Here is a 24,465-nt window from a genome sequence, read left to right as displayed (position 1 = left end):
TTGATCTTCATGTACAAGTACTCTATATACAAACACGTCTCGTCTTTTATGGAGACAGGTCAGAAATAATATTTGAAGAATGTTAAACTTTGAAACTAAAAACTTTTGTCTGATGTTAACCCCAAAGAAAACTTTTTACTGTTTAGTTTATTCAGCAAAAACCTATTGACATTACATACCTGGAAAGAGCGAAGGAAGCACAGGCGGCTTTGGTGGCGTCGTGCAAAGGATTGTTGTGTCATTTAGACTGAAAACTTGACATTCCTGACCTACAGACAGAATACAATGAAAATGGTTACAGATCTTTATTTTATACCAGAGTTCTTCTACAATATATGAATAATATACTGGGGTTGGTTTACTGAAGTCAAACAGGCTGTTCACTTAGCAAGAGAATTTTCTCTTAGCTTCCACCATCCAATCATGGGCAAGCAAAAATACTGTCTTTTTCATTTTCAGCCAAACAGCTATAATCACAAGTGAACTTTATATGTGATCTTCTTTTCCCCCTAAAAATGTTTATAATTTAGTTCAGGCAGGCTTATGATTTATGTACAGTGTATTGTTGCAAATGCATAGCCTGGTGACACCTGTAAACACTGACAAAGCTTTGCAGCTTTTTGCTTTACCTCTCTGCACAGTTGACTAGGGACGTGCAGTCAGGGGAGGCAGGTGAGGCTGAGCCTCACCTGCCATAAACAAAAAAAAAAATAAAATAAAAAGAAATCGAGCTTCGAGGGTCGTAGCTGGCGACCTAAGGTCACAGAGACCCCAAATTTGGGGGGTAGGTAGCCTAAGTCCTACCCCACCACTTGGGGCTCCTACGACCTATGGTACCAGAGATACGGGGCACCTTGCACAGCCTGTCAGAAGCTACATACAAATTGGCCAGTTTAAATACAAGCTGGCACACTCTGTTTGCAGCAGACTAAGAGGTTGAGCTTGCAGTGCCTCTCCTCACTTCCTGTAAGAGGCACAGAGCTCAATGGACAGCTTGGAGTGTTGGACCAATGGTAAAGTACCATTAGCCCCAGCTGTCCAATAAAAATTCTGCAGTGGAGATACTAGCCAGTGCCTCACCAGCCACTGACCTCACCACACATCTCTGCATTTGACAATAGATAAGCATCAACAATCTGCAGAGCTTCCCCGGCAGAGGTCCCATGCAAATGAATGAACTACAAGTGTCATCTGCTACCATGGCGGACAGACTTGTAGTTTTCAAAGGAACACAAATACAATGATCGCCGCATTCGTAGTCCATTGACACTTCCTTCATCTCTCCAACTTAAAAGTTATACCTCAGTATGGGCAGGGAGCTGGAAGATGTGTCTCATATGTTTGGGCCAAGCCAACTATTTACTTTACCTTTACGAACATGGCTGCTGTCAGCACTGTGTCCAGGAAGTGGTACAGGGACCCCCAATCCCCTGCTGGAACAAAATCAAGTCAGGCTGAGTGCTTCTCAGCCATTCACAGGAAGCATTGTATTTTTATCAATGAATAAAAGGCTTCCTCTGATACGCCAGGTGATGTCATCTTTTCGCCAGCACACCATGGATCAACACTTTCGTCCAAGAATTTCTTTTATTGGGAGAGATCACATCACAGAAATAAGTGCAAAGTTTCTGGGCCGCGCAGGGCCCCTTCGTCAGGCATCACATGCTGTTCCTGGTAATCTACAAAAAACTAGAACTTACCTCCTACAAGGACCCGGGCTGATAAGTCAGTCTCATCAAAGAACCGTCCACTGATTGTGATTACTGTGCCTCCTTGAACGCTTCCAGAAGCAGGGAAAATCCCGGTTACCTCTGGATGACAGAGTACAGGAAAGAGGTTCTTTGTTTTCTTTTTAAATATTGGGTTAATAAAAGGGGTAAATTATTATTTTTGTTACCTGCGTAGGTCTGGAACATACTGATTTTATTGAGGGAAGACACAAAGTATGTAGAAAGACTTGGTAAACTCCTGTAATGCAGAAAAAAATGTATTTCAGGACCACACAAGATATATTTACTCTCCCATAATGGGTCTATACAGGACTAATTATTTTGACAAGCAACCTGCTCATGAAAACATTTAGACAATGCTACATGTGTAAAGACAACTAGTACCTTGCTAAATTACAGAAAAAAACTTTTGTGTGGTTCAGGAATATTTTTTATTTGTGACTAAGACTAGGACTCGGGCTTCAGAGTTTCACAGGCAGCGCCTATCAAACTTGCCCATTGAGATCAATTGGGCCGCACCATAACCATAAGCAATATACTTGGCTTGCAGTGGCAGTGCAGTCCCACCATGTAAAATTGCCTTTCAACAATTACAAAAAAAAAAAAAACAGGCATTTTATTAGCGCATCCTGAATCCTTGCCAGTTGCTGTCCTCTGAAAAGGAATCCACCACAGATCTAATTTTAGAGGGCTAAAAGAGTCCTTACCATATTTTCATTATTATTTTTCATATATATATATATATTTGTAAGCACTATTTATGGTTGCTGTATGAACACTAGACAGAACATTCAGATTTCTTGCTGAGCAACCGCTGTAAGAAAATTGAATAAAAAAAGAACTCAAGACGGTGTAGACTGCTTGGCAGACAATGTGCAAACTGGTCTGAAAAAAGTTTTTTTTTTTATGCTTTTTAGTTCAATCTGTTTATTAGGTTTTACAAACAGTACAAAAGAGATTGGTCCTCAAAATTCTGATCCACAAAAGAAGACAATGAACACATAAGGAACCAATAGAGATCATCACATAAAAGACAAGAAGAGATGCAATGAATAACTATCAATAACAGCCCTTAATCATATAGAGCGTAGTATAAGAGCAGCCCTGACAACAAAATAGCCGAGGCCAGGGCCATTTTTAAGGCAGGGCAAAAGGGGCAGCTGCCCTGGGCCCTGTCGTTGTTGTGGGGCCCAAAGCAGCTGCCTCATACTTGCAAACTATCCTGGTTTAAATTCCCTCGTCCCTTGAGGTTTTAATCCTGTGCTGTGTCCCAATATCTCAGTGTGAAGTGCTGGTACTAATGCTGCCCAGCTCTGCCTTATTGTTGTGTACAGATGACTCACCTGCAGACCCCGTGTTTACATGTAAATTACCGGCATTCATATGTAAATAGTTCCAGCATTCATGTGTAAATAGCAGCGGTCGGCGGCATTGATATGTATATCATGCCCCCCTGAGGTAATATCCACAGAGAATCTCTAGCAACCAATCAACAATCAGAAATCATGTGCTGTAACCTCTAGCAACTAATCAGTGAGACGTAATGTGTGCTGTAACCTCTAGCAACCAGTCAGTGAGTGGTAACGATACACTGTAACCTCTGGCAACCAATCGCAATAGCTGCCTGATCTGATTCAGTAAACAGATTTTGAGTCTAGCTGCTATTTATTGTATGTCTCAGAGCAGGTGGAGAGCAAAACTGCATGGGGGGGGGGGCCCAAGAAAAGTTTTGCCCAGGGTCCAATCAATATTAAAGACAGCCCTGGCCGAGGTACATGTCATATAGCACTAGCAAACTATTAATGAAAAGTGTCTGACAGGCCTGTTCAGGGATATATCATTAAGGTTTTTGTATTTCCCCTTACTGGAGTGCAAAAAAGGCGCCAATCATAAAAATACCAACAGTTCTGAAAAAGTTAACTTTTTCAATTAAACCTTAGGGCATCCCAAAGCTGTTAGGGTCTAGTCTTCCAACCTGCCCGTTTTGGCTGGATCAGGCATTTTTTCATAATTGCCATCCAGGAGTCCCTACTATCCCCATTCTCAGGAGATGAAAGCAGCACCTTAAATAGAGCTGATAGTGCTGATATGCAGCGTTCTCTCTTGAAGGAAAAATGTTAGCTGCAATGTGTTATGTAGAGTGTAACTCACCGTCCATATCGGTCATCCAAAATAAAGCTGATATTGTGATGGCCTGTCCAAAAAAAAAAATAATAATTACGGTAACACTAGTTAAGCCTACCTGTCTAAATACATTCCACAAGAAAAACTTACATTAATCTACAACTTACCAACATAGGTGCCAGTATCATGGCATATCATGGAACCATAGTCACTATTTGCAGTGTCCAGTTTTAATCCGTACCTTCGGAAGGAAATAAAAAGCTGCATTTCAATGCTAGGCTAGTAAGGCTTGTTATTAAAGTGGACTTTTCATTTTAACATTACGTTAACATAACGTTAACAATTTTATCATTTACATTTTTACCTCCTCATATATATATATATATATATATTAATATATATATATATATATATATATATATATATATATATATATATATATATATATATATATATTTATACCGTATATATATATATATATATATATATATATATATATATGTATATATATATATATATATATATATATATATATATATATATATATTTTTTTTTTTTTACTTTTATTAGATACTCTTTTTAATGTTTTATCCCTTAACTTCCTTCTTTCTTGCCTAGGTGAGAATCACGCACACTGTTCTCCCAAAAGACTCCTGGGATATCAACGTCATATATACCAGAAGTCTTCAGGCAACAAACACCTTGTGTAATTGCAATATTTTCTCTTACTTCACTACTACACTGCTGTGTCATCCAAGGTGTGTGAGGAAACTAGAGTGCCGGGTGGCCCATATTCAAGGGAGCCAGCTACAAAAATGATATCAGAATCACAATATGCCAGTAAACAAAAGAAAAGCGATGTGGAAGAGACAAGGCAGTAGGAAAAGTTCAGATGAATGCAAGAAATTAGAGGGTTCTAAAGTGTTCAAAGCTTTCTTCTGCTGTGACGCTGTGCTCTGAGGTTAACCAAGTCAACTATGTTTATGTGTACAACCTAATTGTTACAAAATTATCTTATTGCAGCTTGTATCCTTGGGTTGACCTGGTTAGCTGGGGGTTCTGAGAAGAAAGGGTTAAGCCTAGTACACATGATAAGATAATCTGATTTTTTTTTTGGATGCTAGTCTCCATATCAAAAACAAATAGGTTACTAAAGTACAAAAAAATTGGGGGTGTGGCCTGCACGGGCATGTGAGTGGACGCACTACACGGAGCTCCCGCTGCATCTTCTCGTTTGATCCTGTTCCCACTGTAGATCCGAACCGGCACCAACCCAAACCGCTTGCCACCACATACGAGGAGACTCAGGAGTGAATAAACTGACTCACAGAGCCCATGAAGACCCGCAAAGGAGAGAAAACGTGGCTGCCGCGGCGGCCATGCAGGCCCAAGATTGGGCCGGCTCTCCACAGCCTCAGAGAACAGCACGTGGCGCTGACAAATAACAGGAGGTCGGTCAGTAAGTCCCTCAAATCTAACAAGACACAGAGGAAAGAGTAGCCCAAGGACACGCTTTATTATGCAGGGGACAAGCTGCTCCACCTCCACACACACACAGACCCCTGCTCCTGAGCTGGACAGACAGCACAACCTGTCTGCCTTGGATGACACGCTGCTTCTGGATATCTCCCCTGTCTCTACCCCTGACATATTTGACACGCTGCAGGACAAAACCCCACAACCCACACTCACTGACTCACTCACCGTGCAGTCCAGAAGTGCACTGCCTCGGCAGATGGCCTGAAAGAGAGGTTTGTGGGGCTCACAGAAACAGTATCCCTTTTGCGGCAAGATCTCCAGAAAATAAGGGAGAGAACCATGGCTGTGAAGAGCAGGATTAGTGACATGGAAGATCAATTACTCCCGCTCACTAGAGACACCAGGGCAGCAATACAACAAGCCACACAGGCCAATGCTAAAGCTGATGACATTGAGAACCACCTGTGGAGGAAAAATGTGCGCATCATGGTGCTCCCCGAAAAGATCAAGGGCTGGGACCCCACGGCATTTACAGAACAATCTCTTTGGCAAAGAGGCCTTCACATCACTGTTTGCGGTTGAGCAGGCCCATCGCACACCACCTCGGCCACACTCCCACCTGGTCATCCACCAAGATCTATGCTGGCAAGGCTCCTGAACTACAAAGATTGTGAGATAATACTTGGGCTGGCAAGGGAGAAAGGCTCTGTTCTCTTCAACGGGACTAAAATCTCATTCTATCCTGACTTCTCGGCTGACGTACAGAGGAAGAGATCTAAATTTGCCCATGTGAAGAAACGTCCTCAAACTTCAAGTGACATACTCCATGTTGTTTCCAACCAAATTGCGAGTTTACAGCCAAAGGGCAATCCACATTTTTTTAATCGGCCTCTGACGTAGCCACCTGGCTGGACCACAGTGAACACGACCTCTGACGATGCAGAGACGCCGACAGGGGTCACTAATACCCGGAAACCTATTCTGGTAGGACTGGTGTGATCACCGATGCTTCTACCCAAGTTTATCCTTCCTACAGTGGGACACATTACAGTTTGCCCAAATCAGAACTATGAATAGCTTCTGCTACCACGCTGTGCACTATGTTCAACACCATGCGACAGTGTGTAAGTCGTGGATGCACGCTACTACTATGCACCACTGTGTCCCAGTTGAGGGGGCAATCTTGTTGGTGCCCGGTTGGCACCTGTTTGTTCATCAGACACTGGCCTGTGGGGGAGAGGAGATGGATCATTCCCACCTTGTTCAAAGTGGCTACGGTCACTCAGCAGGCCAGATTCATGTTACTTTATGCATCCACCATTGTTGCGCAGTTGCGCTCTGTTTTGCAACCAACACTTCACTACCTTATTGAGCTTGACATTTTTTCAGCCTTCAACCTTGTGTCACACAAAGTCAGCAAGTGACTACCTGCATGACCAAGGGACTGATTTACAAAGTATACTATGGCTACTACTCTATTAGTGTCTTGGAACGTCTGGGGAGTGCATGACCCATTAAAAGGCTGAAGAAATTTCATCCAGGCATAATAGGCATGTAGGAGATTCACCTCACAAGGGATACGGTGAACTTTATGCAATATCCCTGGGTGGGCAAGGCATATCACTCCACTCACTCTGCCTATTCCCTCAGAGTGAGTGTGTTGATCCATAAATCCTTGGCTTACCAGGAATTAGATCCAATGATTGATCCACTGGTGCGATATGTGTTTCTGTATTGCAGACTGTTTACCTTAACTGTGATTATTGCATTTATGTATATCCCCCCTCCATTTTCTAAAGAGATTTTACAACACTTTCTGTTGTATTTGGTTGACAAGCCCGAAGTCCCCACCATAATTCTGGGAGACTTTAATGGCTACCTGGACCCTAGGTTGGACAGGCATCCTCCGGTCCAGCCACCGTCAGGCGGAAGAGGCACTATTCTTAGCCGTTTGATGGCGGAGGTGGGATGGACAGATGTATTGCGAATGAAACACCCTACAACCAAACAATTTTCGTGCATTTCTCCAAAACTTGTGGTTCTCTTTCCCGCATAGACCTGTGTGTCGGCTCTTCAAATGCCCTTAACCTATTTAATAAATTAGAATACTTTCCCAGGGGGATAACTGATCACTCCCCAATGATGGCACATCTAACTACATGTCCAGCTATCTCCCTGCCGAAAGCCCCATGGAAACTAAACATCTTTTGGCTGAAACTTTTTTCTTCCCATGAGAGGGTGGTAAAACAAATAGAGGGATTTCTCCATGACAATCAAACTTATCCGGATGCTTCATTGAAGTAGGATTCCTTTAAGGCTTGCCTTAGAGGCACTTTTATAGCGGAAATTGCAGCCATAAAATATAAGAAGATCAAGTACGACAGTTGGAGCTCTCCTATGTCACTGACCCTTCCAACTCGGTGAGGGAGGCATGGATATCTGGCCAGGATTCCCTGGACTGGTTGAGATCCTTCGCCGCAGAGTGGAGACTATTTTTCACTAAGCAGGCGTTCTATGAGGAGGGGGAGAAAACAGGTCAGTTGTTAGCTAGAATCGCTAGGTCTCACCAGTCCTCCCTAGCTATAGGGGCCATTCGATGCTCCAATGGGTGGCTGGTGAATGACCCCGAGCTCATCATCACTGAATTAGCATCTTTCTACAAAAACTTGTACAGTCCATGTGATAGTTACTCTGATGAGGCACTACAGAGTTATTTGGGAAATATCTCCCTACCGGCTCTGACCCGTTAGGCTTGCCAGGAGCTGGAAGCACCACTCTCCTTGGACAAGTTGTACCTGTACCTACCTGTAAGGCATAAGGGGATGATGGGATCCCCATGGAAGTCTACACCCAGTATGGGGAAGTAATCCTACCTAAATTACTGGCAGTATTCAACTCCTCGTTGAAAACGGGACAGCTACCCATAACCATGTCCAGGGCAAATATTATATTACTGCTTAAACCAGGAAAGGAACCGGCAGATCCAAGCTCCTATAGGCCCATCTCCAAGTTGAAAAGTGACGTAAAAATACTGGCCAAAGTCCTAGAAATATGACTTAACAGGGTTATCCTGTCTATTGCTCACCCGGATCAGGTGGGCTTCATGCCATGCAAATCCACGGTGACCAACCTCAGAAGACTTTTTCTGAACATACAAACCCCAGCAGATAATGCCGGCCACAGAGCACTGTTGTCTCTTGACACCATTAAGGCATTTGACAGTATTTCTCCCAGTCCTCTATGGTGCTTGGGTCTGCGGTAAGTGGCCAAGATTGTATCACACAGAGAAGATGAAAAAACTTCCATTCCCTTTTCTCCTCTGTGACAAATAAACCTGGAAGTGATGATGATTCTGTCACTTCTGGTTTTTAGAGCTGGACAGCCAGGGAAGCAAATAATCAAGCACGATCTGTGCTTGGTTAGCTGCTTTAGAGGGCAGGGGAGACATTGGGGTCTAAAAGAACACTGGTGTTCCGTTAAAGAGTACCTGTCAAAGGCCAAAAGCTATCACACACAGAAAAAAGTGGAAAAAAAATAAACATTAATAAAATAATAAACAATAATAAAAGCACCCCATCCACCCTGCGCATACACATACATGCAAATGCACCTGCATGTCCCTCGCACATATGTATTCAGCAATTGCACCACAAATGTGAGGTATCACAGCGAACATTAGCATGAGAGCACTAATTTTAGGGCCATAATTCACGATTGACTCTAAACTGATAACCTGTAAAGGCTTTTAGAATGTAACCCTTTGAACAATTTTAGGTTCTGTAGTTTGTCCAGCCAGTTTTCCCCATCCGTAGATAATGATCAGCAGTAAGGCATTTACACAATCGACTCTATTTCAATTTAGAATTTCTTTAAAAAACGCATGATATACATTTTGGGCAAATGTTTCATTTTAAAATGAGATTGTTCTACATTCCTAATAATACTATTTCCTTCTGTTTACAAATCTGCTATGGCAAAGTACTTACAGTGTGTCAGAATTGGGTACTAGCAGCAAACATGGCATTGCTCCGACATAAACCCTGTGATATAATAAGAGATGATCTTAAAATCTGAAGGAATGTAAACTAAATAAAAAATGATTATAGGAAGCAAGGTAATCCAAGTAAATTAGGATAATAATATTGTAAAGTAAGATAAGAGCAATAATAATATACATATAAAATAATAATAACAATAAGCCAAGGTTCACACTAGTGCATAATCATGCTTTTTTTAGTGCACAATTGTAGTGCATTTTGCATGCACTTTCTTGCTACATGCATTTTTGTTTTACCCAAAAGGAAAAAATAGCAATATCTGCTACTACATCATTGTTTCTTAGAGGTAAAGTCTGGAAAATTTTAAACCCAAAAAGACATCAAAAATGTATATTCATGTGCTCTCATTGAAGTGTATGGGGCTAAAAACATACTGTGTAGCACCAAAAGAAACACCAAAATGCAGCTTTAAAAAAATTGGACCTTTTTACATTGATGTAAACACGCACTGTAGAAAATGATGTGATTTCTATTGTTGTGCATGGCAGCACAACAGCAGACACAACAAATTACACTAGTGTGAACACAGGCTAAGGCCGGCCATAGCAGGAGCAAATTTCTTTCCTGTTACAATGTGAAAGAAAATAAATTCTCTGGATTCCTTCATCAACTCAGATAGTCATGACAGGGTAGTCCCTCTCGCCAAGCCATTGTGTTCTCCTGACAAGGGGGCGCCAGGAGAACTCTGTGATTATTGCTAGCAGATACAACACTTATGCCCCGTACACACGGTCGGACTTAGTTCGGACATTCCGACAACAAAATCCTAGGATTTTTTCCGACGGATGTTGGTGCAAACTTGTCTTGCATACACACGGTCACACAAAGTTGTCGGAAAATCCGATCATTCTAAACGCGGTGACGTAAAACACGTACGTTGGGACTATAAATGGGGCAGTGGCCAATAGCTTTCATCTCTTTATTTATTCTGAGCATGCGTGGCACTTTGTCCGTCGGATTTGTGTACACACGATCGGAATTTCCGACAACGGATTTTGTTGTCGGAAAATTTTATATCCTGCTCTCAAACTTTGTGTGTAGGAAAATCCGATGGAAAATGTGTGATGTAGCCTACACACGGTCGGAATTTCCGACAACAAGGTCCTATCACACATTTTCTGTCGGAAAATCCGATCGTGTGTACGGGGCATAACACTAATCTCATGTAAAATCCAGCAGGCTTCGATTGATCAACTTGTGTACATTCAGCCTGCCCATACATGGTTTGAATCTCAGCTGGCTCCTGCCGAACCGGCCGAGATTCGTACCGTCTGTGGCCAGCTTAATGCTCTACAATATAAACCATGATTTTAATGGGGGTTTCAAGTGCTGTTGTCATCTGCACTTGGTTGGTGATGTCATCAGAGGTATATCACCCAATCTTTGCTTATGTCCTAATCAGGATAATTCTGTCCAAACACATATATTCAATCGACACATTGATCATTTCATTAAAGTTCTGTCATGTTCAGAAATAACTGCGCTTAATTGGTGGTTCAGTAAGTAATCTCCTTAAAAACGGAATGATTGGTCTCAGCAGAAAAGCCAAAAAGCTCAACCAAATTGATTTGTCTCAATATCGAAAGTTTTGAAATTTTGTATTGATCACCCTCTGATAACAGCAACATATAATAGAATCAGCTAATAAATAAGCAAAAACCATGAGTTATGCCCTGTACACACGACGTCGGAATAAACTCTGAAGGTTTTTCCGACGGAGTTCCGACAGAATTCTGTTCAAGCTGTCTTGCATACACACGGTTACACCTAAGTCCATCTTAATTTTCGACGGAAAAAATCCGATGGGGCATACACACAGTCGGAATATACGATGAAAAGCATCCACCGGGCTCTTTCTGTCCGAAATTCCGCATGTGTGTACGCTGCATTAGAAACTGAAGTTAGCCATTTTCAGTGGAATGAGTCGGGGTTTGATCCCTCATCAGGGTTTCACTGGTACTGTATCTGAGATTACAGTGGCAAGATCTCCCCCTGTCGTTACTAAATTTTTTGTTGTAATATATGAAAAGCCCATCACCCGGTGACACAAAAAGCTCAGCTGAAAAGTTGAGCTCTCTCTCTCTTTCTGTCAGTCACTTCAGATGAGGGGAAGATGTTTCCACTGGAGTCCCACCAGCAGGGACAACTGGAATGGAGTTGCTTTTTTAACTTCCAGTTGCTGTCAATTTCCAGCTTCCACTGCTTTATAAATTGTGGGTTATGAATGAAAAGACATAATCCTTACCTTAGTATTCTGACATTTTTCCCATTGGAGCTCAAAGCAGTATTACTGCCGTAGACATCAGTAAAGATTTTGCCAACAATGGTGATCATGGAACCTGCAAAAGCAAAGATAGGTTCTTTCATTTAGCAAGCATATGCCATACAACCATGGTTAGCTGGCAAAAAAATATATAATTTACCCATAGGGAGCTAATGCTAGAGTTTTGGTCTATACTTTCAAATATTATGAGGCCCAGGAGTATTGGGGGCACTGCTGTCTGGCTACACAGCAATATAGCCACATGGTAAAAGGTTTCTGACAAGTAGTTAAAGTGATACTAAACGTAATAAAAAATAAATAAACATTTCATACTTTCATACCATTGTGTAATGGTTTTGCACAGAGCAGCCCCGATCCTTCTCTTCTCAGGTCCCCCGCTGCCGCCTCTCCCCCATGCTGAGTGCATGCTCTCTCCCAAGCCCCACTCTGTATGTCCATAGCCACACAGAGTGTGGCTCAGCCCCACCCCTGCTCACTCCTCACTGGCTGTGATTGACATCAGAGGGAGCCAATGGCTCACAATGCTTTCCACAAGCCTATGCTAGAGAGAGACGGGAGAGCCACTGCTCTCATGCACATCACTGGATCAAGATCGGACTTAGGTAAGTATAAGGAGGAAGGGGCTGAGGGGAGCTGGACACAGAAGGTTTTTTACCTTCATGTATATGTCAGGAATGTGTAGCGCTCATGCTTCATCACAGCTGTTAATCTCATTCCAGCATCCTGGATGCATTTACCCTGTCTGTTTGTTCACCTGCAAGGTGATTGATGTAGTTAGTCTCTGGGTGGAGACCAAACCTGATTTAGGCCAGCCTAGCCTGCAGTCTCATGCTTGCAAAAGTCTGTTTAACACCTGCTCCAAGCTCATCCTTTGTTTGCACTGTCTGCTAGTTTGGATTCCCCTTGTTGATGACCTCAGATTGGATATCAAATTTTTACTATTTTTGATGTATTGAAGAGTGCTCTGCTCAAAAGCTATTTTTTTCATTTTGAACGGAGTAAGAGAGGGTTAGAACCCATGTGAGTTTTTTCCCATCTGTACCTCATTGGGGAGATTTCCCCTCACTTTCTGTCCCACAGCCAAAACAGTAAGTGAGAGAATATCCCTCCAAAGTGAAGTAATCCCTGGTAACCACCAGGGTCCTCATTAGAAGATTTCCCTTATATTCTTCTTTTTGTGACAATACCTCTATCTATGAGAGAGACTCAGCAGCCAGGCAGGCAAGGAGATCAGAGGAGCCCTCCCCCCTGCTGCAGAGACCCCCTGAGTGAGCCCCAGCTCAGCTGTTCAACAGGGATCATGCTCTGAAACACATCCCTCCCCCTCTGACATCACTTCCGGTGTGTGCCTTCCATGCTGGTTCCGGAAGCACTGTGGCCATCTTGCCCAATCACTCCATCCTTCCCTAAACTGCTGGCTGGCATATGTGGATGGGAACTGTGAGCGCTGAATTTGCCTTGGCATCTAGTGGGAACTGTGAGCTTGATGAGCCTGACTATCACTAATTTGTAGGTGTTTTTAACTGTTAAATCTAATGTTACTGCACTTAGAGTTGCCATCTTTTATTCTTATATTTCATTGCTGAAAGCTTGTCTTCATTTATTGTGTTAATTGTGTTAAAATGTCACAGGTCTCTATAGGGAGATTGCAGCAGAGCCGTGAGCCTTAAAATTTGGATCCCTGTAACATATACCTATCTCCCTGAAAACGACAAACTGTACAGTATTTATTAGATGGTTAACTAAAATCTAATTTTAACATTATATTACAAACCTGGTGGTCCACTTAAAGGGGATATGCTATTTATAACAGGGGTATAGTCCATATGAGTCTAAAAATGAAAAGAGAACGTATTAAGAGTTACTATTGGACATACAAAATAAAATACAAAATAAATCTTAAGAAGAAGCATTACTGTAGCAAGACAATCACTACATATAACTGAAAAAATTCTAAAGTTCAGATAGAGAATATAATAGCAAAGACAACAAAGGAGGCAATTTAAAGGATAGAGAAAAAAAAACACAGTCTGACTTTTAAGCTGCATGGATGACTTTACAGACATCACTTTAAACATTAAAAGTGCAGACCGTGTCTTGTGTCTTCAGCTCTTCTGCCAATGAGCAGGTAAAGGAACCTGCAAACTATTCAAACTATTTTTGGTTGGGAGATCCCTATGACATGGCTGAGTATATCTGGATGCAATACAAGCAAGCACAGAGACAGGTTCTCATGAATTTTCTAGTTCAGGCAGTCTGCATTCACCTTTTCTGGTATTTCCATTGGCTATATACATTATATTGCCAAAAGTATTGGGACACCTGCCTTTACACGCACATGAACTTTAATGGCATCCCATTCTTAGTCTGTAGGGTTCAATATTGAGTTGGCCCACCCTTTGCAGCTATAACAGCTTCAAATCTTATAGGAAGGCTGTCCACAAGGTTTAGGAGTATGTCTATGGGAATGTTTGACCATTCTTTCAGAAGCGCATTTGTGAGGTCAGACACTGATGTGGACGAGAAGGCCTGGCTTGCAGTCTCCACTCTAATTCATCCCAAAGATGTTCTATTGGATTGAGGTCAGGACTCTGTGCAGACCAGTCCAAGTTCTTCCACCCAAAACTCACTCATCCATGTCTTTATGGACCTTGCTTTGTGCACTGGTCCAAATCATTTGGTGGAGGGAGGATTATGGCATGGGATTGTTTTTCAGGGATTGGGCTTGGCGCCTTAGTTCCAGTAAAGGGAACTCTTAAGGCATCAGCATACCAAGACATTTTGGATAATTTCCTGCTCCCAACTTTGTGGGAACAGTTTGGGGATGGCCCTTTCCTGTTCCAACATGACTGCGCACCAAATGCTGTTGATCTATGCCTCCTTGCTGTTCTTCCACCTACTTTCTATTCAACTTAGAGGACTGTTCATTGACAGACATACCTCTGGGTGGCCAGATGAGGCCTTCACAGTCAACTTTGTTTTAATGTCTATGGTTACCATAAGGTTAACCATGCACTGTGCTAGAAGTGCATGCAAAATGGAGGATTCAACCAACAGATAGATGCAAGTGATTTGACAGGTTATGAAAGGTTGGCCTTACAATGATTAATGACATTTTTGATACTATGTATTATCTAGCATCTAACAAACTTTTTATTGCAAGCAGGGGATTTTCAACACATGGAAAAATCTTTGAGACGTAACAGATTACCCCCTTTGGTCCAAATTTGTTCGGTGAACTAATTGGGAAGGTCAGTCCAAATAAAGATGGGCAGATCATGACCTTATTTCTTGATAAGATGTCTGCACAACCGTACCTTATTATATAAGGGCAGTTCACCATAAAGCATGTTATCCTTTCCCTTTGTAGATGGCAATGGTAACCAAAGCAATTAGAAAGACAGGAGAAAGGTGAGAAAAGTGTCTCTGCTCTCGCAATTCACCCTTGGAGGGGTGCAACAGATCTTTTGTTCTGGCGCAGGTATTGTCTGTGGAATTTACATCAACAAGTGTCACCCATTGTGACAGCATAAGGACAGGAGGATGGGCTACAGTATAAATGAAGAATTAGAACCTGATCATGAGTTAGGAACCAAAATGAAGTGTCACCCAAATTTTCCTTAGTGCCAAGGAATGTACCTCCACCTCGCAACAGGGGAAGACATACTAACAAATTTAACCTTCCTTCTATTTTCATTCCCTCTTCTTACAATATTGCCCTCTGTCTAGGGCAGTGGTCTTTTGGGGCACCTTTCCTCTCACTGATGTAAGACACTATTCCTACCACTGACATCAGCAATGGGGCATCCTGCTACTGACATCAACATGGGGCACTATTTCTCCCCCTTTACCAAAGATGCATTGTTTACTCCCACTGATGCCAGGACAATTCCGCCCCCCCTAAAATCTGAATGAAAGCAAACTGCCCCTTTGTTTAGAAAGTTTGGCGACTCCTGGTCTAGGGCAATGACTGCAAAAAACGCCATAGTGATAGACATACACTTATGTTTCCACTTATTATCAGCATAAAATTAATAAAAGCAGACTGAATATTAGTAAGAATGAAAAGGATTCCTCTCTCATCTATACGTTCAATGCGATCTATGATGACCATTTTCCATGCAATGGCTGCAGGAAGAAGGGCACTGATACATGAATCAGTTTCAACAAATCACAAAGCATGGATAACATTGTTGTCCACATACCCGGAACATACACCACCAATACTGAGAGTAACCATAGCAAATGTTGCTGGGGTCAACGGGTACTCCATCCACACTCACTCTCACCCTGTAGTAATCTGCTGGCATAGGCCTGTATGGGAGAAAGTAACACTCTTAAATATTTACTGGCAAAAGTGTGACCATTTGTTGAATGAGATAAATTTTGAAGTGCACGCCTTTAATATGTAAATATGTATGGTCAATGCTCCATGTTCTCACCCATGATTTTTTGTTAGGATAACAGTGCACTTAAAAAAAAGTTATTCTAAATGTTATTGTAATATTCTGAAAATAAATTTGTTTATTCAGGATCCTCACCATTCAGAAAGAGATTTTAAAAAAAGATGAAGAGGCCCCTAATTCTTGCAGGTGGTATAGCTTCCCATTTGTCTTGGCAAAATGCCTCTAGGTCATGCAAAGTCTTTGGTCGTCTTCCATAAACCGCACATTTGAGTTCTCCCCAGGGTGGGTCGATGATATTAAGGTCAGGAGACTGTGATGGTCACTGCAAAACCTTCACCCTTTTCTGCTGTAACCACTGGAGGGTCAACTTTGCCAGGTGCTTAGGGTCATTGTTGTGTTGGAAAGTCCCAGCTCTGACAAAGAAAGTATAGCCTTTGAAACGCATCAGTTAATTGGACTCTTAGAGAGGTCCCCCAGGTTTCGTGGAGCCTGCTGAGTTTGTGACTATTGGGCTATGGAGGATTAGCTCGATGAGCGTTTTTGATTTATGCTTTTGTGGGTACATTTTATGTTGTTTTTACTCTAATAAATGCTGTGAAATAATGCACTAGGCCAGTGCGCCTGCTGTTGTTTATTTATCTTATGTAAACCTTGAATCAGGGCCATTTGGATGATTTCTGATATCATTATGATTTAAAAAGGAGCCAAACAGCTATGTCTGGCAGTCACGATAAAAATCACAGATTGCCGCCATTCCTAGTAAAAAAAATAAATAATAATAAAAATGCTATAAATCTATTCCCTATTTTGTAGACGCTATAACTTTTGTGCAAACCAATCAATATACGCTTATTGCGATTTTTTTTTTTACCAAAAATATGTAGACGAATACATATCGGCCTAAACTGAGAAAAAATTTGTTTTTTTAAAAAAAAATTGGATATTTATTACAGCAAAAAGTAAAAAATATTGTGTTTTTTTCAGATTTGTCACTCTTCACAAAAAATAAAAACAGCAGAGGTGCATTACGCAAATTGTAGGACTAAAGGGGTATTCTACTGTACATGCTCATTTGTGACTGCAATTGCTTTTACATTGGCAAAACAATACTGGAGGGTCAACTTTGCCTTGTGCTTAGGGTCATTGTTTGGCTGGAAAGTCCCAGCTCTGACAAAGAAGGTATAGCCTTCGAAAGGCGTCAGTTAATTGGGCTCTTAGAGAGGTCCCCCAGGTTTCGTGGAGCCTGCTGAGTTTGTGACTATTGGGCTATGGAGGATTAGCTCGATGAGCGTTTTTGATTTATGCTTTTGTGGGTACATTTTATGTTGTTTTTACTCTAATAAATGCTGTGTAATAATGCACTAGGCCAGTGCGCCCTCTGTCAATTCTTGAGGTGGAGACTTAGAATAAAAAACTCTTGCAGACTGAATTACGATTGATATTCAAATTAAAAGCTACCACCTTCCCAAGGTTAAATTAAAATATTTAATATAAACCATTCTTGGAAGGTTTTGTATCAGGAGGATAGGAGAAATAGTGACATCTAGTGGTTCGATATAGTCTCCTTGCTCTCTCCTTTCCCTTTTTTTCTTTTCTTTTTTGTCTTTGTTTTGTCTTTACCGTCCCTCTGCAGGGTTAACTATGATGTTTAGTAGCTAGGATTATAGTAAGATGTATGTTTCCTTTGTTTGCAACATTGATGTACTGATAAACAGACTAACGTAGTGCTTTGGTCCTCTGTATCCCAGGGAAAAATATTTGCATATGCCACTTTGCTTTTAAAAAATGTGGCCCTCGCGAGCACTTTATCCTGCTGTCTGACAATTGCAGGGCTTGCTGTCCGGCCTTGAGCTTTTTTCGCTCTCCCCGGCACACCCAGAGCACCCTTCCTTTGTGTGGCCATTTTTATGCCCATTTTCTGGTATGTTCCATGTATGATCTTTTTTGGATGTCCTTCAAAGTTTTAATCTTTTTGTATTAATAAATGATATTTTTATTCAATTGACATACTTTCAGTGCTTATTTATATTCCCACCTCTAGAGAGTGTTTCTCTTCATATCCTTAAATAAAAGACAGTTTAACAGGAATGATGGCACTCTACCCATTATAGCCAGATCTACTCCTTAATTTTATTTAACCACCTCAATACAGTGCACTTTCACCCCCTTCCTGCCCAAACCATTTTTCAGCTTTCAGTGCTGTCATACTTTGAATGACAATTGCGCAGTCATGCAACACTGTACCCAAATAAAATTGTTATAATTTTTTTCCCCACAAATAGAGCTTACTGATTTCTTCCTGGGGTTTACTAGTAGTCGCAGTAACAAATAGCCCTTATAGGGCCACCTGCTGGTAAAATCGGGGATTATTCAATACTGTACATACACAGTTGTTTTCTGTGTTGCCTACAGAAACAGAGTCTCCCTTTTATTAATCCTGTGAAAGAAACTGATTGTTTGCTGTTGTCAATGCAGACAGTTCTCTTTCCAGATACTATGATACAAGTGTTATGCAGGCATTTTAGAGTTGTCCCCAGAGCAAGAGGTGAGAGTAAATAATCAAATGAGCAAAAATATATGTGTAACAACTGTATAAGATGGGAAATCCCTCACTTTTGGAAGATTTCCTCTCATTTCCCACTGTGTCTCTAGGACAGGAAGTGAAGGGAATTCTTTCCAGTAGGACACATGATGGGGTGTTAACCTTTCTCCACTCTACCTAGGTAATCTGAAATGCTTGACTGCATTTTGTATGCGTAGGTACATTGTTTGTAGTGCATATTGCGGAGAAAATACCTGGTGTAACAGGTTATTTGTGTTGAGTGACTGGCATCTTTCTCCACATCACAGGGGATTGAACGGGTGGAGGAGACAAGCTGGACACTGTTCCCGAGGTTGGTATTCCCATTTCCATAATCAAACTGGTTGGCTTCTGCAAAGCCTGGAGAATAAATACAAAAATACAAAAAACATGTACATTTGGATTATTTAAATTTTACCAATTACACATCAAGCCCAATAGTTTATTTAGAAACAGTAATATTAATGCAGCGTGAAATAGTTTTTTTAAAATCTATTCTTGCAAAGATAATTTTAGGTGATACTCCCTGCAAAATGTGTGCAATTAAGCCTCTGTGACTCATCTTAAGCAGGCTATAGATGGTTCAAATCTCGGATGGTTCAGCAGGGACTGGCTGAGATTCGAACCATCTATGGTCATGCTGATTATACTCAAGTTGATCCATTGATTGACTTGGGTACAACCAGCATGTCAGATTTTTGAATGCGATTGTTGCCAGTGGCTATAGCAGCTAGTAATAATCATTGTGTTCTCCTGGCAGGGACAGCCCCCTGGGACACCCCACTCCCCCACCACCACCGAGATAACACAATAGCTCCACAGGTGAGATTCCCCCATCAATATTGACTGTGTTGATTGAGGATCATCTATGGCTAGCCTTATCAGTATAGTAAAAGAAGTGACACAACAGTGACATGACCAGGGCACGCAGTGCAGGTCTGAAAAGTACAGGCAACGGTCACCGGAAATATATGAAAATAGCTCTCTCCAAAAAGAACAAAAGACTTTTGCATAAATGCCATGATGAGATGGCAGGGCTAAAAATAAAAGCCCCTTTTCAAGTGCACCTGTCCCAGTCAATAGACATTAAAGTGGAACTTTACTCATTTCAGGAAGGTTCTCTCTCCTTCCTCCTCCCCACCTCATTCTTACACATTTTTCCCCATTTTTTTTTTTTTTGAGTGAATACTTTTTATTTATTTTTAGCTTCATAAATCCCAACCTAGGCTAGGATGACGTAGTGTGGCGCAATGAATATGCAGGCACTGCACAGGTCTCCTAAACACTCTACTCATGTGATCTCCTAAAATGCCTCCTGGGATGTGTGTGAACAATCAGTAAAATAGTTTTTAAATAAGCTACCCCTGAACTTTCTAGCTGCTTTTGATGTATAGTAATCACAACTCAAAGAACCTAGAGTCAGTTTCCATCTGCTTCCAGGCACCTACTGTGTGTTTACATTAGAGAGACTGCAATGACTGTTATCCATAGAATATAGCTGAAATCTCTGTGCCTCTGTTGTGAATCTTGAAGACAAATTTCTCCATGATGTCTATAGCTGTAGAGATCATTGAGAATTTGTTTTAAAGTTCTTGTTCGGAATATGTAAGTACTATTGTGTGCATAGTCTGGGGCCTAGCCAATGGTCGATTTTAAAGTGGAGATAATGGTTTTGCCAACTTGTGAAGTCCTTTCTCATTTAAGGGGGTTTATTGGGATCCATTTTTCCACGGAGCTTTGCCTGAAGTCTCCATACTGAAGCCCAGTAGGTCAAAACAATACAATCAAAAGATTTCTAGATACAGGAAGGGCAAAAGATGTGAAGCATCAGACCCTTCTACTCCCACCAACCCCACCCCCCTCCGCCTTGTGGCAGCGAGGTGGGGATCTTCTCCCGTACTCGCTGTCACAATTCAAAGAGAGCCACCCACTTGGCCATGTCATTGATTCACAGATCCCTGTGAATCAATTAACTACATGTACCGGCAGCCTTTGCGGATGTTGGATTGTAGTTCTAAATGAACTAACAGGATGCTGTTGAATGCTGTGTTAGTTCATTGAGTCTTCCTATCAGTGTAAAACTGCCTGCCAATACAATGTATGACAGTGACAGTCTGCAGGAGACCTGCATGGTATCAATGATCTGCCGATAGCTGGTGTAATGCTTTTCAGGCTCCTAAAACAAAAAAAAATTGTAAATGCATTGTTTTTTACCTGCAACAAATATCTGCATTTGTTATATTTTGTTAAAAGATGAACTTATCCTTTAAAGGGTAACTGTCCCAAAAGCCTTAGGCCACTTTTCTGGATGTGTTCTTTTAGCTAGTTTGAAACCATTTACACATTGCATTGTTAGGTACCAGAATCTTTACAGCTGTGTCTGAACCATGTAGAACCATCAAGAATTATTTCTTTAGCACTGACATTCAAATATTTTAAATATTAAGTATGTGGTTTACGATTTATGACACATGTATATAATATACGTGTGTGTATGTGTGTGTGTGTATATATATATATATATATATATATATATATGCTGCTATGGGCTCTAGCCCCATGACTTTTGTAGACCTAGCAACGCCCCTGCCATCAAATCTGCCAATTTTTTAGCTTTTGTTTGTTTGGGTTTTTTTCGTTAACTTTTTTGTCTGAGTATAGATCTATGTTTGTCTCAAGCATGTTTGAAGACATTTACTGTTTATTGTCTCACTACCTCTGCTGGAAGCTTATTCCAAGCATCAACTACCCTTTCAGCAAAATAATGCTTTCTAAAATTAGTTTTGAACTTTCCTCCAGTTAGTTTGAGGTCATATTGAAAAAAACTGGCCTCCTGAACCTTATTCACCCCCTTGATGTATTTAAAGGTTTCATTAACGTCTCCTATTTAACTTATTTACTCCAGACTGTAAATATTAAGTTCCTGAAGTCACTCTCGATATGTTTTATGTCCCACACCTTTCACCAATTTTGTTACCCATCTCTGGACTCATTCTATCTTGTCAATATCTTTGTGTAAGTGTGGTCTGCAGAAATGGACACATTATTCTAAATGAGGTCTCACTAAAGATCTATATACTGGAATCAGGACCTCCTTCCTGGTGATCCCTCTAGTGGTGCATACTAGAATTCTTTTCACTTTCCCCACTGCCTTGTCACACTGTTTTCTCATTTTGCTACACCCTAAAAAATGTTTTAAAACATCCTTATCCATTTAAACCAAATGCCATTAGTGCTACCCCATGAATGACAGTACGGTGAATGCAACCCTGGTTATAACCCTTTACCGTGCCCATCTCAAAAGTGAAAAAATATTTTGGTTTGTGATTTCTCTTTCATTTCACCCATTGCTTAAATGTGTTCTCTGAAGAGTTATTTAGGAAGGTGCTAATATCTGTGTAAATTCTGGATCATACCATTTCGCTCATCCCTAAAAATAAAAGGTGACTTATCATCTATTGTGGAAGTACAGTTAGGGCTATTCATATATTGTATATCACTTCACTTACAGTACGTAATTCACCACTAAACCACTTTATGCTGTCAAACTCCAAAGTATTATAGCCAGTCACCACTGGCATGCCTACTTGTCCATTTTAAAGTTGAACTTTACCCATAACAACCTAAAAATAATGTTCTTTAGCAAGAAACATGCATTCCACATTAATAATTATGCTACCAAAATAAGTGTGTGCTGTAAATTGTCTCCAGCATTGCTACTGTTTCTTCTTGCTGGAGGCTGCCATTTCTCTGAAGCCCAGTGCCTCTGAACAGCAGTAAATCTTTAGGCTTTCAGCCTCTTCAAATTTGTCACAGTGCCAAAAAATGGTGAGCAACTGAGCATATGCAGAGCAGGGTGAGACAGTGTATTACTGGATTTTAAACAGTATAGGCACTTTTTTTAATGGTTTACTAAGCTATACCTGCAAAAGGAGGCCAGCCTAAACTGATCTAGCAGGACTTAACTTTCTTACTAAAGTTTCAATTTAATTCTTTCATCCCTGAATAAATTTGTCTTTTGATATCTCACTTTTTGTTGCAAGATTTTTTATAACAAAGAATGTTTATTAGAAAGAACTTTTAAAAAGTGTGATGGACAATGTCCTATGTCTATAGCTAGTTTTAATGTGCACCTGTCACTTTTGGAATAGTTCAAGGCAATCATGGTGGTTGAATGGTGTACTCCTGGTCCAGTGGAAGCACATACCTGTGTAGCCAGCTTTAGGCCTAGTAGTTAATAAACAGTGGCTCATACTTTTATACTTGTATCTGATGTTAAAGATTTTAGCAATGACTCATAATCTGCTAGGTGGGATGAGTGAATTAGCCTTGGTTCACTTTGAAGAGTGCGCGCTGGGATTCCTCAACCCACATCAGTTCTCATAACATAATTACTTTAACACTAAAGTAAAAAAAAAAAAAAAATTCCTTATAAGGTGTTGCTCTATCAAAAAAAAATAATAATAATATAATAATTATATAAATGACACAGGTGGCCTAGTAAGGGATCAAGTGGGGACCCCTTTTGCATCGCAAAGAGTGATGTTAGTCAACACTCTGCAGCAATATCTGTTTTTTTTATGGCTTTATTCACTACTGCAACAGTCAACAGATAAGCAAAGATCCTCCCCCCCCCGTACTCACCTTGCCCCTTGATGGTAAGCCTTGTTGCTCCATTCACACTGCCATATATTGGTATGATTTCAGAGACCATCGGTTTTCCATCTGTAAAGGCAGATAAGGTAACATGTTTACGGAGCTTGTTTTTCTGTAAATTAATATGTAGCTGTATGTTAAAGTATTGACTCGATGGCTGCCAGAATTAAAGACTTAAGGACCAGAAAAATTTGCCCCCTTAATGACCAGGCCTTTTTTGCTGATACGGCACTGTGTCGCTTTAACTGACAATTGCGCGGTCATGCAACGCTGTTCCCAAACAAAATTGGCTTTTTTTTCCCCCACAAATAGAGCTTTCTTTTGGTGGTTTTTATTTTTGTGCTATAAACAAAAAAAGAGCGAAAATTTTGGAAAAAAAAAAAAAATTATATCCCCCCCAAAAATGAAAAAAACTAATTTCTTCCTCAGTTTAGGCCAATATGTATTCTGCTACATATTTTTGGTAAAAAAAAAAAAAAAAATTGCAATAAGCGTATATATTAATTGGGTTGCGCTAAAGTTATATCATCTACAAAATAAGGGATAGATTTATGACATTTTTAATTATCTTTTTTTTTTTACTAGTAATGGCGGTGATCTGCGATTTTTAGCGGGACTTCGAAATTGTGTCGGACAGACCGGACACTTTTGACACTTTTTGGGATCATTGACATTTATACCGCGATCAGAGCTAACTGATTACTGTATAAATGTCACTGGCAGGGAAGGGGTTAACACTAAGGGGTGATCAAGGGGTTAAGTTTGTTCCCTGGGAGGTGTTGCTAACTGTATGGGGGCTGGGCTGACTGGAGGAGGAGAAAGATTGCTGAACAGACGATCTCTCTTGTTTACACTGAAAGATCCCCGCTCTGCCTGTCTCTGGAGCGATCGCGGGTGGCCGTCAGACATCGAGTCCGCTGACCCGCTGGTTGGCTCCCCCACTCACGAATGGGCACACGCGTGGGTTTCCCCCCATCCAATTCGCATGTCAGGAGATTTTGACCGGCTCTCTATGGAGCCAGTTCACACATCTCCACAGTGGCTCTGGTGCGCATTGCGTCTTCTGGTCCATTTCAGGTCCGAATTCAGACAAAAATTTGGGCTGAAAGCGGACCTGAAACGTTGAATGGGGACGCTCCATGCTGCG

General features: G+C 41.1%; 1 protein-coding gene across 1 annotated transcript in view; it reads right to left on the bottom strand.

Annotated features, from left to right (window-relative positions):
- LOC141145445 (fibrocystin-L-like) overlaps nucleotides 1-24,465 on the bottom strand; it is a 265,012-nt gene that overhangs the window by 217,852 nt on the left and 22,695 nt on the right. Inside the window, exons 3-13 of the mRNA XM_073632157.1 lie at nucleotides 23,307-23,387; nucleotides 18,878-19,022; nucleotides 15,881-15,989; nucleotides 13,450-13,507; nucleotides 11,637-11,730; nucleotides 9,320-9,373; nucleotides 4,022-4,095; nucleotides 3,882-3,924; nucleotides 1,898-1,968; nucleotides 1,701-1,811; nucleotides 180-269 (exon numbers count right to left, since the gene is read on the bottom strand). Coding sequence (XP_073488258.1) covers nucleotides 180-269; nucleotides 1,701-1,811; nucleotides 1,898-1,968; nucleotides 3,882-3,924; nucleotides 4,022-4,095; nucleotides 9,320-9,373; nucleotides 11,637-11,730; nucleotides 13,450-13,507; nucleotides 15,881-15,989; nucleotides 18,878-19,022; nucleotides 23,307-23,387 — 930 coding nt within the window. The remainder of the gene's footprint in view (nucleotides 1-179; nucleotides 270-1,700; nucleotides 1,812-1,897; nucleotides 1,969-3,881; nucleotides 3,925-4,021; nucleotides 4,096-9,319; nucleotides 9,374-11,636; nucleotides 11,731-13,449; nucleotides 13,508-15,880; nucleotides 15,990-18,877; nucleotides 19,023-23,306; nucleotides 23,388-24,465) is intronic.

The sequence above is a fragment of the Aquarana catesbeiana genome, linkage group LG05 (genome assembly GCF_042186555.1).
Source record: "Aquarana catesbeiana isolate 2022-GZ linkage group LG05, ASM4218655v1, whole genome shotgun sequence".
NCBI lineage: Eukaryota > Metazoa > Chordata > Amphibia > Anura > Ranidae > Aquarana > Aquarana catesbeiana.
Note: the sequence above shows the minus strand (reverse complement) of the source record. Positions and strands in the feature narration are given on the sequence as shown.